The following is a 12,619-nucleotide window of genomic DNA, read 5'->3' as shown; positions in this document are numbered from 1 at the left end:
GTGTTTTTCCTCCTGATGAAAGATGAACTTCTCTTCTTCAAGTTTAACTTTCAAACAATAGCTGATAGTCGCTCTGGCTCAATAAACTCTACCATCACTGCGGCAAACGCACTTCTTCCAACTACTCTTTATTAAGGCTAGATTTGTTTTTTTGGTAGATATTTCATTTTATTATTTTTATTATTTTATTTTTTTTATATTTACCTTTAAAAAAAAAAAAAACTATCACGAATCTGACAACTTTCTACATTTTTCTTTTTGAGAACAAATCCCAAGCAAAACCGACGGAGCGCGCAGCCTGTTACCGAAGGTTTCCTCTGTACTTAAACCCTCACAGGTCCTATCAAGCTGTGTGACATCTCCTCGTTTCTTCTAGCTCAGTCGTACACCTTCCTGCTGCTGGTAAGCAGACTGTTATGTTACGTGAGAAACCCTGCGGTGGCCTTCAAGCGGTGGCCTTCAAGCGGTGGCCTTCAAGCGGTGGCCTTCAACGCTCTTCTGCTTGCTCCTGCATGTTCTTGCATTTTTCTGCTTTTATTTCCCTTTCTTTCTTTTTTGTGAAAATCTACGAGATCACTCGGCCATTTTATTTTTTTTGTAGATTAATTAAGCCGTTGCCATTCCCCCCCCCCAAAAAAACAAACAGCTTTTCACCTCGTGACTACGGGAGCAAAGCCAACATTTGCTGAGGCCGATTTAGCAGCTAAGCTGAAGCGAAGTAGCAGCAAGATGCCTTCCCTTCTCCACGGACGACCGCCACAAACTCCTGCAGAAGATTGCAGTCTTGGAGACAAAAATCCACCGACCAGAAGTGAACGTGGAGGTAAATGGGCTGTGTGGGAACGATACCGCTTTACCACGGACTCAAAAACACTGGACAAACGCAAGCCAAGACGCAGCTGACTGGCACCACCGGGCCTACCGAGGAACAGGAGGGCTGTGTGGCAGATAACGAATCCTCTAACGGTCGTCCTCCCCGGAACTCTCTCGGTGCAAATCTCCACCTGATGACCTGGATAAGCAGCTGTCTTCTCAGAGCAGGGCAAGGACTGAGAGTAAACGTGAACGTAAAAGGCCGCGGGGAAAGCTAATGGCCGGGCCCGAGACTCTGATTGTTGGTGACTCTGCTGTAAAAGATTGTCGAACGACGTCAGTGCCGAGGTGTTTATCAGAGGCCATCTTCCACCTGTCAGAGGAGGAGGTGAAAGATTCAGCAGGCTGTTTGCACTGAACGAATGGCTGTCAACTATGTACTGACCGTTCAGGACATTTGATCAACAATTTCTACCTTTTCTGGGAGCGCAGACATCTTTTGAAGGTCAGGTGGAGTTTGCCTGAACAAGTCAGGGGTAAGACTGTTTACCTCGAATCTATTTTACTTCCTGCGTCACCCGTCTGTTCCCGCGGCCAAAGACGAGAGACAAGAGGAGTCTAAACGAGAGATAACCCTGCAACATCGCTGTAGAGACCTTCGGGGAAGGAAAACAGTTTTAATCAATGATTTTATTGTTAGGCACAAACTTGACTTTTTGTTTTTAACTGAAACTCGGTTGGACCGAGATAACAGCGCAGCTGTTCCTATTGAGTCAACACCTCACAACTTCAGTTTCATGAGTGAAACAAGAGCGCATGAGAAAGGAGGTGGCGTTGCTGTTTTATTTTAACGATTCTCTTCAATGCGAGCAGATGTCCTTTGGTCATTTTACTTCTTTTGAATATGTAGCTCTGAATTCCTCTCGAGCTTTATTCCTAAACATCTACAGACCACCGAAATACTGTGCAACCTTCTTTGATGAGTTTACTGAGCTGCTGTCTATAATCTGTCTTGATTTTGACTGTGTCGTTATTGTTGGTGATTTTAATATCCATGTTGATAATCCCCAGGACAAAGGGTCTATAGAACAATGTGGTGTCCTTGATAACTATGATCTCACTCAGCATGTGGCATGCCCCCCCCCCCCACAACAGAGGACACACTCTAGACCTCATCATCACCAAAGGTCTAAACATCTCCAAGGTGGCTGTGACTGATGTTGCACTCTCCGATCATTCCTGTGTTTTCTTTGAGAGTTCAATCTCCTTGGACACAAATGTCCAAACCGAGGTTGTGACGAAGCGTTACATCTCTGGAAACACCAGTGAACTATTTACTCAGAGGTTCTCCTCCACACCAGCCCTCTCTGGCATCTCAGTCAATGAGCTTGTAGATGGCTTCAATTCGAAAGTAAAAACTGTTATTGATGCTGTTGCACCCACTAAAGTGAAGGTTGTTGCTGGTAAGCAAAGATCTCCTTGGAGAAATGCCACGCTGGTCAGAATAGAGAAGAGAGAGTGTTTGAAAAGCTGAGCGCAGGTGGCGAAAAACAAATCTTCAGGTTCACTGTGAGATCTATAAAGAAAGACTTCGCAATTATAATTTGGAACTGAGAAATGCAAGGCAGTCCTTCTTCTCTGACATCATAACCAAAAACAATAACAATACACGCTCCTCATTTGCTACCGTCGACATGCTAACGAACCCTCCAGTGTCAGTAGCTGCTGAGCTCTAGTCCACCTGGGCGTGCAATCAATTTGCCTCCTTTTTTACTGACAAAATACAGAAAATTAGACAAGCAGTAAGTGCCTCCACACCAACCACAGGATATGTGTTGTCCCCGTCTCTAAATAATATCCCTTCAAATATCATGGCACAATTTCATTCAATCAACCATGGAAGTCTGGAAGACATTATACAACATCTGAAGTCCTCCTCCTGCAGCTTGGATATAATACCAACAGCCTTTTTCAAAAATATTTCAAACTCCATGACCACTGATCTTTTACAAATTGTAAACTCATCCCTTTTCTCAGGTGTCTTTCCACAGGCCCTAAAAACTGCAGTTATCAAACCACTCCTAAAAAAGGCTAATTTAGACTCCGCAACAATGACAAATTACAGGCCAATATCAAACCTCCCATTTTTAAGTAAAATAATTGAAAAGGCGGTTTTTCAACAGCTGAAGAACTTCCTTGCTGTAAATAAGTGTTTTGAAGTCTTCCAGTCAGGCTTTCGACAGCACCACGGTACTGAAACTGCTCTTGTTAAGGTTTTCAATGACATCCACTTAAACACAGACAGTGGCAGAATTTCATTCTCAGTATTACTGGATGTCAGTGCTGCATTCGACACTGTCGACCACAACATACTACTGGACAGACTAAAAAGCTGGGTGGGACTTTCTGGCACTAAACTGGTTTGAATCCTACTTGAAGGACTGAGAACACTTCGTGTCTACAGCTAATTACACATCAGAACGGACTAAAATGACATGTGGTGTTCCCCAAGGTTCAATTCTGGGGCCTCTTCTGTTCAACATCTAAATGCTTCCACTGGCTCAGATTATGGAAGACAACAAAGTGTGTTCTCATAATTATGCAGACAACACACATTTACATAAATATATTACCAGGTCTATAATCCCATACCCAAAGGCTGTAAATGCCTTGAACAAATCAACAACTGGATGTGCCAGAATTGTGTTCAATTAAACAAAGATAAAACAGAAGTAATTGTTTTTGGTGCCAAAGAAGAACGATTGAAAGTCAGTGCTCAGCTTCAATCACTGATGTTAAAAAACACAAACCAAGCCAGAAATCTAGGTGTAGTTATGGAGTCAGACCTCAATCTGAACAGCCATATCAAGACAATTACAAAACCAGCCGACTATCACCTAAAGAATATATCGAGGATTAGAGGATTTATGTCTCAACAAGATTTGGAAAAACTTGTCCATGGATTCATCTTCAGTAGACTCGACTACTGTAACGGTGTGTTTACAGGTCTCTGTAAAAAGTCAATCAGAACACTGCAGCTCGAGTCCTACTAAGACCAAGAAAGTGGTCACATCACTCCAGTTCTGAAGTCTTTACACCGGCTTCCTGTCCAACAAAGAATTTACTTTAAAATCCTGCTGTTGGTTTATAAAGCACTGAATGGTTTAGGGCCAAAATACATTTGTGATCTGCTGCTACCTTATGAACCATCCCGACCCCTCAGGTCGTCTGGGACGAGTCTCCTTTCTGTCCCCAGAGTCAGAACTAAACATGGTGAAGCAGCGTTCAGTTTTTCTGCTCCACATATCTGGAACAAACTCCCAGAAAGCTGCAGGTCTGCTGAGACTCTCAGCTGCTTCAAATCAAGATTGAAGACTTTTCTGTTTGCTGCCTTCAATTGAACCAGACTCAAGAATGTTGATCAATTTCCTGCATTTCTGCATTTTATTACTGTATTTTATTTCTTAAACTGCACTGCAACTTTTATTCTATTTTTAAGCTTGTTTAATAATTTAATGACTGTTTTTAATGTTTCGATCAATGTTCTTAATTGTTTTTAAATTAGCTTTTCCTTTGCCTGATGTTTTGATGCTTTTAAAGGTTTTATGTGAAGCACTTTGAATTGCCTTGTTGTTTAAATGTGCTATACAAATAAACTTGCCTTCCCTTGTATCCATCCACCGAGACAAATAGTCCCCAACGAATGTACGATTTACTCCCGTTTGAGTCACGTCAGCTTAAAACTACAGTGACCGGGTCTCCTTGTGTCTTCACTACCTTTTTATGACTCAAGGCTTGAAGTATTAAGAGACAAACACATTGCTGGTTTTGGCCCTACGATAGGATAAGTTTACATTATTAAAAATATAGAATAGAGTAGAATTAGTGTATTAATCCTTTTCTTTTCAGTGATAAAAGCAGGAATAAACTGGCTAAAAGTCCAAACACACTACGATTGTTCTTGAAGAGCTGACTGAGGAAAATGCTGCTGTTAAACACGGAAGAAGCTGCAGGATTTAGACTCACAAACATCTCCTAATGGTTTGTTTTAGTCATCTCTAGTGCCAGGTAGGTGGAGCTTGACACACAGAGACAAGCAGTGAGCCAAAAGTGAATTCCTGAAAGCGTGGGCGAGTGTTGATTTACTGCCATCTTTGCCTTAATTAGTCTTTTATCCAGATGTGGTCTCACAAAGCCAAACAGATTTGAACAAGTATTAGGAATAATTTGCAGTCTTTTTTTTAAAGCAGTGTAGATAATAAAAAAAGGTAAATGGCTTCCTCCCCAGATTAGTTTGCAGCTGGAGTTCAGCCCTTAGTTTCAGTTCACTTGTGTCGTCAACAGCTTCACAGCTGACTGGTTTTTGTTCTAACTAATTAATGAAGTACTATAGAATGAACCAAATTGTCTTCATACTCAGCTCTAGTCTTTGGCAACAGTTCACAATAAAGGGATCAATAGAATTGCATCTAATAAAGACATGGCGATCTGATATGTGTGAGCAAGCACCTGACGTTGTACAGTTCTGCTTTCTGAGTTACTGGATGTAATACCAGATGGTCATGTTGGAGTCAAGTCTGAGTTCCTTTAAGAAAAAGAAGAAAGTAGTCGATGAAAGCAGTCACGTTAAACTAAAAATGAGACATTAAGCGCTGGAAATCCATCTGTTTTTAAATGAAATGCCAAAAGAAAGGTAAAAATGAAGGAGAAATGACCTGTTGTCCACCCAGACAGTGAGACACAGATGTGTTGTGTTGTTACATAACTCTTCTGTAAGTTGAACTGTTGTGTTGACCAACCAAGTAGTCCAAAAGTCGTAGGACTACTCAGTCATCGGCGGTACAGTCTGAGCCCAGGTCTGAGTCTTCAAAGCTCAAGTCACTACAACACCGGGAGAAGGACACAGGTAACATCTCGAGGATCATTAACTGTGATGCCGCCTGGATCACGACGAACCTTAAACAAAAAACAAAAAACAAAAAACAGGAGCTGCAGTTTTCCCTGAGCACTTCTGGACTGGGTGCAGCTCGACTAAACGAGAAGGAGAGATCATGGCTTCGTTCAAAGGGGGGAGAAACAACGGCAGGCGACAGCTTCTCCGTCTGGGATTGTGACTCTGAAGTGTCAGGCTGGTAAAATATCTCACAAAGGGTTTCTAACCTCTTTCTTTCAGCCATTTTCAAATGACACGGCGCTGCTTTGTAGCTCCTTAGTTTTGGGAAGTCAAATGGCGATCTGCCCAGTAAATACATATCTCTAGGACAGGTCCTAGACCTGCTGCCTGTTTCACAGTAACCTGTACGCGTGTCCTTTAAAGGGTGATTGTTATAAGTCTTATGAAGTAAGAAAATAATAATCCGAACCTTTCAGACAGTAAACAAGTTGCACGATGCTCTGACATCCACTCGGTCATAAAGGTTCGCGAACTCTTCTTCTCTCCGTCTGATAAACGCGTGTGGATGGCAGCTAATCGGCGTCTGACAACACATCGGACCCTCTCTGTGCAAAATAGATAAAGCGCTTGCTCACGTTCCCTCATCTGAACAGTCATGTGGTACTTTTTAAAGCACGTCTTGAAGCACAAACAAACAAGCCCAAGAGGACACAGTAAAGGTCTTAAAGGTGCTACGTGTAGCGTTCGTACAGGAATAAACCAGCGGCATGTTAGTTTGCAACGTTAGTAAAATTACTGCAAACAAGAGCTCTGAAAACTGTCAGCCTCTACGAACAGGAACAGGGTTCTGTTCTTCCACAGCAAACAAACAATGTGGTGAAAAGAAACAAGGAGGATTGTGGGAAATTGAGTTCTAATTTAGATAAATGTGTTTAGCCAGCTGTGCACAGCGTTAACTGTAACTTATGACGAAGTAGAGGTGACTCATCTTTCAGCTTACTGATTTACAGAAATTTGACTAAAGTAGCAATAAAAACGGGACAAGATGTTCGTTCGGAGTTGCACATAGCACCTTTAAAAAACAAAAATAAAACAATCCACTTGCCGACAGTCAAACCTAAGTTGGAAAAAAAAGCTAAATAAAGCGGTGCAGGAAAGACCAGATTCAAGAGGGAAGTTGAAGTTGACTGACATTGAATAATATGACACCACCGGCTCCACCGTGAACCAACTGCAGCTCAAAACTCGGAGCAGTCGACACCCTCGTAGAGCTGAAGATCACAGCCGACCGCACGCAGAGTCAGCGGCTGTGCTGGTGGATTCCCTCACGTCGTCCTGACGGGTGGTGGCAATGGTGGCTTGAATCGGTGGGGCGGAGGTAAAGTCCTCTGCTCTCCCAGGAGCAGGGCGGGGTACCGGCTGGGGGGAGGTGGAGGAGGAGGAGGGCGAGGGGGGCGCGTTCAAGACGGAGCGCAGCGAAGAGAGGGAGGGACGAGGAGGAGGGCGTCCCTCCTCTTCCTTCTGCGGTCGTCCTCCGTCTCTCTGCCTCTACAGCGCCGTGGCCTCCCAGCTGGTTCCCCGCGGGACCTGGCGTCACTTGGTCTCCGTGAGCACCGGGGCGGGAACCGCCGCGGCGTGCGGCCGGTTCAGCTCCGTCCCGGCGGCGGGGGAGGAGGCAGCGGACGCCAGGCTGCAGGGAGTGACCGGCGCGGTGACACCTGAAACAAAAGGAGTCCGCAGGTGGATCAGCGGCTCAGCATGGCGACCGCCACGGTGGCCCTTAGTTACTGTTTCTACGGCTTTTCACACGGCGCATGTGCAGTTTGCATTGATTAGATGCAGATTTATCACTTAAAGTTCGTTAGAATGTTTTGACAAATGATGCACCCTCGATTTTCAAAAGAAGAAGACAACATTTCTCATTTGTGAGCCCAAATGCATGATTTGATCAGCTAGCTCACGACGCTAAAATTTGCTTCATGTGTTTGTTGGAAAGGTGTTTCTGAGATGTTTTAAAGGTTCAAGCTGGACTTACTTGTATTTTAAAATTACAATCTTCTAAAATGGTGTAAAACAAGCACTCGATAGCGACATACGTGACATCATGCTAAACGGCCGAGGCTAAAGTTAACAGGTAAAAAACAGTGAAAAAGTGTCAAAGAGTGTTAAATCAACATAAGATTTGAATGTTATTTCATTCTAACACAACGCTCGCTGCTTAGATTTATTGTTATTTATGTTTTCAAACAACATGTTTTACTTTTGACTTGCCTAGTTTTCCAGAATGAGAGCTGAGAGCTGAGCAACTATCTCAGATGACGAGGTTCATCGGCTAACATTAGCTGACATTGCAGCATTCAGCAGCGGCTCCTACAGAGGATGGACTGTTGTTAAAGGTCCATTGTTGTAGAAGTTCAGATTCCTGATTATAAAGCAGGTCTGGGTGCTATAAATACTGTCAAAAGTGTGAAAACACACTGAACTTGCACACAGACGGTACAGAGCAACTCTGCCATTTGGACCGTAAATTTGTGATGTCACAAACTCCCGCTCATGTCCGCCCTCAGCATTGCCTCCTGGTCAACCATTTATCTGGAAGAAAACCCTGAGCGCTCATTCTGTCGTGGAGCTGTCAAACGATACGAGATCGAAGAAAACCTGTGATTGGCCTGCGTGTGTCATTTAAAAAAAAAAAGAGTCGACCAATCAGAAGAGAGGGTTTGATATCAATGTGCCTTAAAGACACAGACACAAACAGCCTGTTGTTGGTAGAGCTCCAGAGAGGAGATGTAAAATTATACTGAGATGGTTTTTGGTGCTTAAACTCACATAAACATTTTCTTATGGCTATAATGACTAAATAAAACCCCAGTGTAAGTGTAAAACAGAGGACCTTTAAGGGTGGTTTTTTTTCAACGTGGCCTTTAACTCCACGTAATATTGTCATTTGAAAAGTTCCTTGATCTTTAAAGTAAAGCTGGGTTAGCAAACATTAGCTTCTCGTTCGCCGGACTCTAATGTTCGCAGCTACCAATCGTACAATAACTCCTCCTCCAACCCGAGCCGCACCGCTCACATATGTTCTCCTAACGTCCTGGTGCCACTGATACGACCGACTCATACTCACATTCCTTGTGGGGAGCTGTTATGTTGTTGTCTATGGAAGAGTTTTTGCTGGCGGTGGCGTTGGTGCTCTCGCTCTGAGCCGGCTGGCCCGTGTTTTGGCTCTGAGCCGGCTGGTTCTGGCCCGCCTGGCTCTTGCTTTGGGCTGGCTTCTGTGTCTGACTCGGCCTGTTCGGTGAGTTGGAGGCGTCCATGCTGCTTCCCATGCTGCTGCCAAGCTGCAGCCGCCTCATGTGCCGGACCACGGCGGTGGCGTTGAACGCTTGCTGTACAGAAGGAGGAAATCCGATGTGAAAAAAACGGAAATGATTTTATCATTGCATTATCTGTGTCTTGTTAAAACGGGACGTTTTCTCTGACTTAAGAGTGAGAAGATCATTTAAAAGACTAAATCAACTGGAAAACAGGAAGAAATTGGGTACAAATATGTGAGTTTCACGAGTAGGATGGGGATTATATTCGGGATTTATTTTTACATTAAGTCATTAAAAACACCCAAAAAGAGATTTTTCATAATTAATTTGACGTTGCGGAAAATGGAAACTCTTTCAGGTCTGCAGTCTTTTTTCCTCTGAGGGAAAGGAGAGGATGTAGGGTCAACTCCTGAGCATATGGCTGGCCAGGTTGTTACCGCCGAGTGATTCACCTTCTGAAAACACAATCGTTTGAGGGGAGTAGTAGAGTAACGCAGTCTGCTGCAGTGGAGCCAAAACCGCTGAGAAGAAACTGCAGTAAACAAAATTTACCCTCCATTTGCTCTTGGCGAAGTTCTTTCTGATCTGCCGGCTGACTGACTCATGGATGTTCTTGCAGAGAGCCGTATCCCCAGCGATCCTAATATATTCACACACACACACACACACACACACACACACACACACACACACACACACACACACACACACACACACACACACACACAGTCAAACACAGGCACAAAAAAATGGCATCAAATCAATATAGATATTGATGTACATTCAGAAGTGTTAACAGAATTTGTGCGTGTGTGTGTGTGTGTGTGTGTGTGTGTGTGTGTGTGTTCTCACCAGGGGTGTCTGAGCGCCTGATCACAGGTGAAACGCTTGGCTGGATCTTTTTCCATCAGGCTGCTGATGAAATCCTTGGCTGGGAGAAAAAAAAAAAAGAAAAAAAAAAGCATCAACAGGATCATAAAATGTTAATAACTCTGGACACACCAATACACCACCACTGTAGCAACTTAAAACTGCAGAGAGGTATTTTCAGACCAAAATGACATTGATACTTCTGTGTATGCCTGACTGGCTGCTTGTGTTCATCAGCATGAAGTACTGTAACGTGGGTATCCGCTGAAGCCTACCGTCTGAGATATAATCTCTCTAAAAGAATTTGTAGCAGATGCAGCACTTGTTTTTGCAGAAATTTAGTCCTAAAAATGATGAATGAGGTAGTTAACAGTTCCTCTACAGGGGAGCATGATTGAATGTGTGAGTCAAATTTGATCCAAATGCCAATAGTTGTGGAGATAGTTCAGCCAGTTCTCATTCCACGGATGTTAAATACTGGCAGTACGTCAAAGCCGTTGGTGTCACAGATACGCACAAGGTGCCCTTTGGCGACAACATGGCGACCATCCGGATCAGAGAAGACGGTCATGTGACTGCGTGGGGAGGATAGATTCACCCGGAAGACTGGTGTTCAAGTCCATGAGGAAGCAAAAGTCAAGTTTAAAGTAGCCTGAGTAGGTTATGTACATAGAATAATGTATTTAACTTGCGTTACATTACTTACGTAAAACGACTTATCTGGATCCAAACCGTGATTCTTTTCCTCCAACTAACCACGTAGTTTTAGAGCCTAAATCTGACCACATTTCACCCACACAATAATCTCTTCCTGAACGTAACCACGTGGTTTTTGGTGGCTGAACCTGACGCCTGGATGCCGAAGGGCAGCTTGTGCGTATCTCTGACACACAGGTTGAGATATTTGAGTTCAAACTGAAATGTCAACTTCATGGGGGATGCGGCACACACACACACACACACACACAGACACACACACACACACACACACACACACACACACACACACACACACACACACACACACACACACTCCCACATATATTCATTCCAGGCAGATGAAGTCAGAGGCGGTGATGGAGAGGTGGTGTGTGGTCCATATGTTCCACATGGTGGACAGAGGAGGACGAGCGTAATGGTCAAGGAGGAGGAAGAGGAGGAAGAGGAGGAAGAGGAAGGCTCACCTGAGTCCGATATGTCGTCCCAGTACGGTGCGTCAAACTCGTAGTCGGCTTTCAGGATCTGCTCAAACAGCTTGGAGTCGTTTTCATCGTAGAACGGAGGATAGCCGCACAACCTGCAGACGAGAGGGTCACTCTGTCACCGCGTCAGTTACTCTTGTGATCCGTCATTGGTTCATTTATTTATTTTCGCGAAGTCACTTATTTATCAAATCATTCGTTGAGGGTTGAAACAATTGCAGCCCTACATGGAAACATAGCGTGACTGTACTTAATAATAATGTTTCAGGGAATCCGTCATCCTACCTGACAAAAGAGGTGGTAATGTACTCTTATACACTGTTCAACAACATAAAGAGTTACTGAGTGAGAAAAGAGCAGGAGAAAGGGGAAAAGACGAGGTGGTAAAACAAGAGTGAGGATCCAATCCAAGATGTATTAAATGTTTGCTATATTTTAGTACATACATACTAATTTAATCTTTACCAACCTATATTTATATGGTAAATGTTCTTATTTTCATTTATTTATCATTTTATTTTTGCTATTATTACTACTTGTTTTCTTCCTTGTTTGGTTTGATTTGTTCTACATCTCTGAATGTAACGTTATACTTTCTTTTTTTTATAGAAATGAAAATGAGCATCAACATAATATACCGTATGTATAAACTTGTTTTTCTCAATAAAACACATTTGAAACATAACTATGAGGTTTCAGTCTGATTTAATAACTCAACAGTGAAAAACCCTTAAATCGTTTTTTTAATGATTTCATATCTAATTTTACTAATTTTATTGAATGTGATTTGTATTATCCATCCATTATCTATAGCTGCTTTGTGTCCCGGGGGTGCTGGAGCCTGTCCCAGCTGATTTTTGGGTGAAGGCAGGGTTTTTACCACTTGACATGCATATCTTGCGAGGTCCTGCGAGGAAGCCGGATCCTTCTTGTATCAATCTTTGATAAATAATCTGCTTTGAATTTCCACCATAATGCCCAGGATAACTCTGGGTGGAAGGTGTTTCTTTTCCTAATGGTGTCAACATTTCTCACGTGAACTGTCATTCCTGTCCACACTGAGTGATTGTGGTCACAGTGGTGCTTTATGTGACTGCCCCGCCGCGAATAGCAGTAGTTGGCTGTATCACCTTAATCACGTTAACATGAGAGTACTGGTTTCCAGTGCTGGTGAACACAAATTAACTCAAGTTCCAGTCTGATTCTCTGTAATGAGCCAACTGAACCAGCAGCAGAGCGCCTGCTCAACCAAAAACATCATCTGCACCTCATTACTCAAGTTCTGGATGCACCAAGAGATTTTTATAAAAACTCATTAAAATGCCGTTCTCCATCGATACACACCGGAAAAAAAAAAAAAAAAAAAAAAAAAAGGAACAAAAGAAAAACACAGATGAAGGAAGAAAGAACGAACGGAAGATTCAGAGGAAAGAAACAGGTTTCTGTTTGTTTTCCTGCTTTCTCGTTTGTTTACAGATTCACCTGTCACACACACACACACACACACACACACACACACACAC

The 12,619-nt window shown here is 43.2% G+C and overlaps 1 protein-coding gene across 2 annotated transcripts in view; it reads right to left on the bottom strand.

The window, feature by feature from the left end:
- The window catches only part of camk1da (calcium/calmodulin-dependent protein kinase 1Da), a 72,193-nt gene that overhangs the window by 3,235 nt on the left and 56,339 nt on the right, over nucleotides 1-12,619 (bottom strand). For both annotated transcript variants that reach the window (XM_069156569.1, XM_069156571.1), the window contains exons 7-11: nucleotides 11,079-11,191; nucleotides 9,877-9,955; nucleotides 9,577-9,664; nucleotides 8,835-9,096; nucleotides 1-7,425 (exon numbers count right to left, since the gene is read on the bottom strand). The exon at nucleotides 1-7,425 is cut by the window's left edge and continues 3,235 nt beyond it. In XM_069156569.1, coding sequence (XP_069012670.1) covers nucleotides 7,301-7,425; nucleotides 8,835-9,096; nucleotides 9,577-9,664; nucleotides 9,877-9,955; nucleotides 11,079-11,191 — 667 coding nt within the window. In that variant the 3' untranslated portion in view covers nucleotides 1-7,300. The remainder of the gene's footprint in view (nucleotides 7,426-8,834; nucleotides 9,097-9,576; nucleotides 9,665-9,876; nucleotides 9,956-11,078; nucleotides 11,192-12,619) is intronic.

This window comes from Embiotoca jacksoni, unplaced genomic scaffold (genome assembly GCF_022577435.1).
Source record: "Embiotoca jacksoni isolate LCO1_2020_lvr unplaced genomic scaffold, fEmbJac1.0.p SCAF_21, whole genome shotgun sequence".
Taxonomy (NCBI): Eukaryota; Metazoa; Chordata; class Actinopteri; family Embiotocidae; genus Embiotoca; species Embiotoca jacksoni.
Note: the sequence above shows the minus strand (reverse complement) of the source record. Positions and strands in the feature narration are given on the sequence as shown.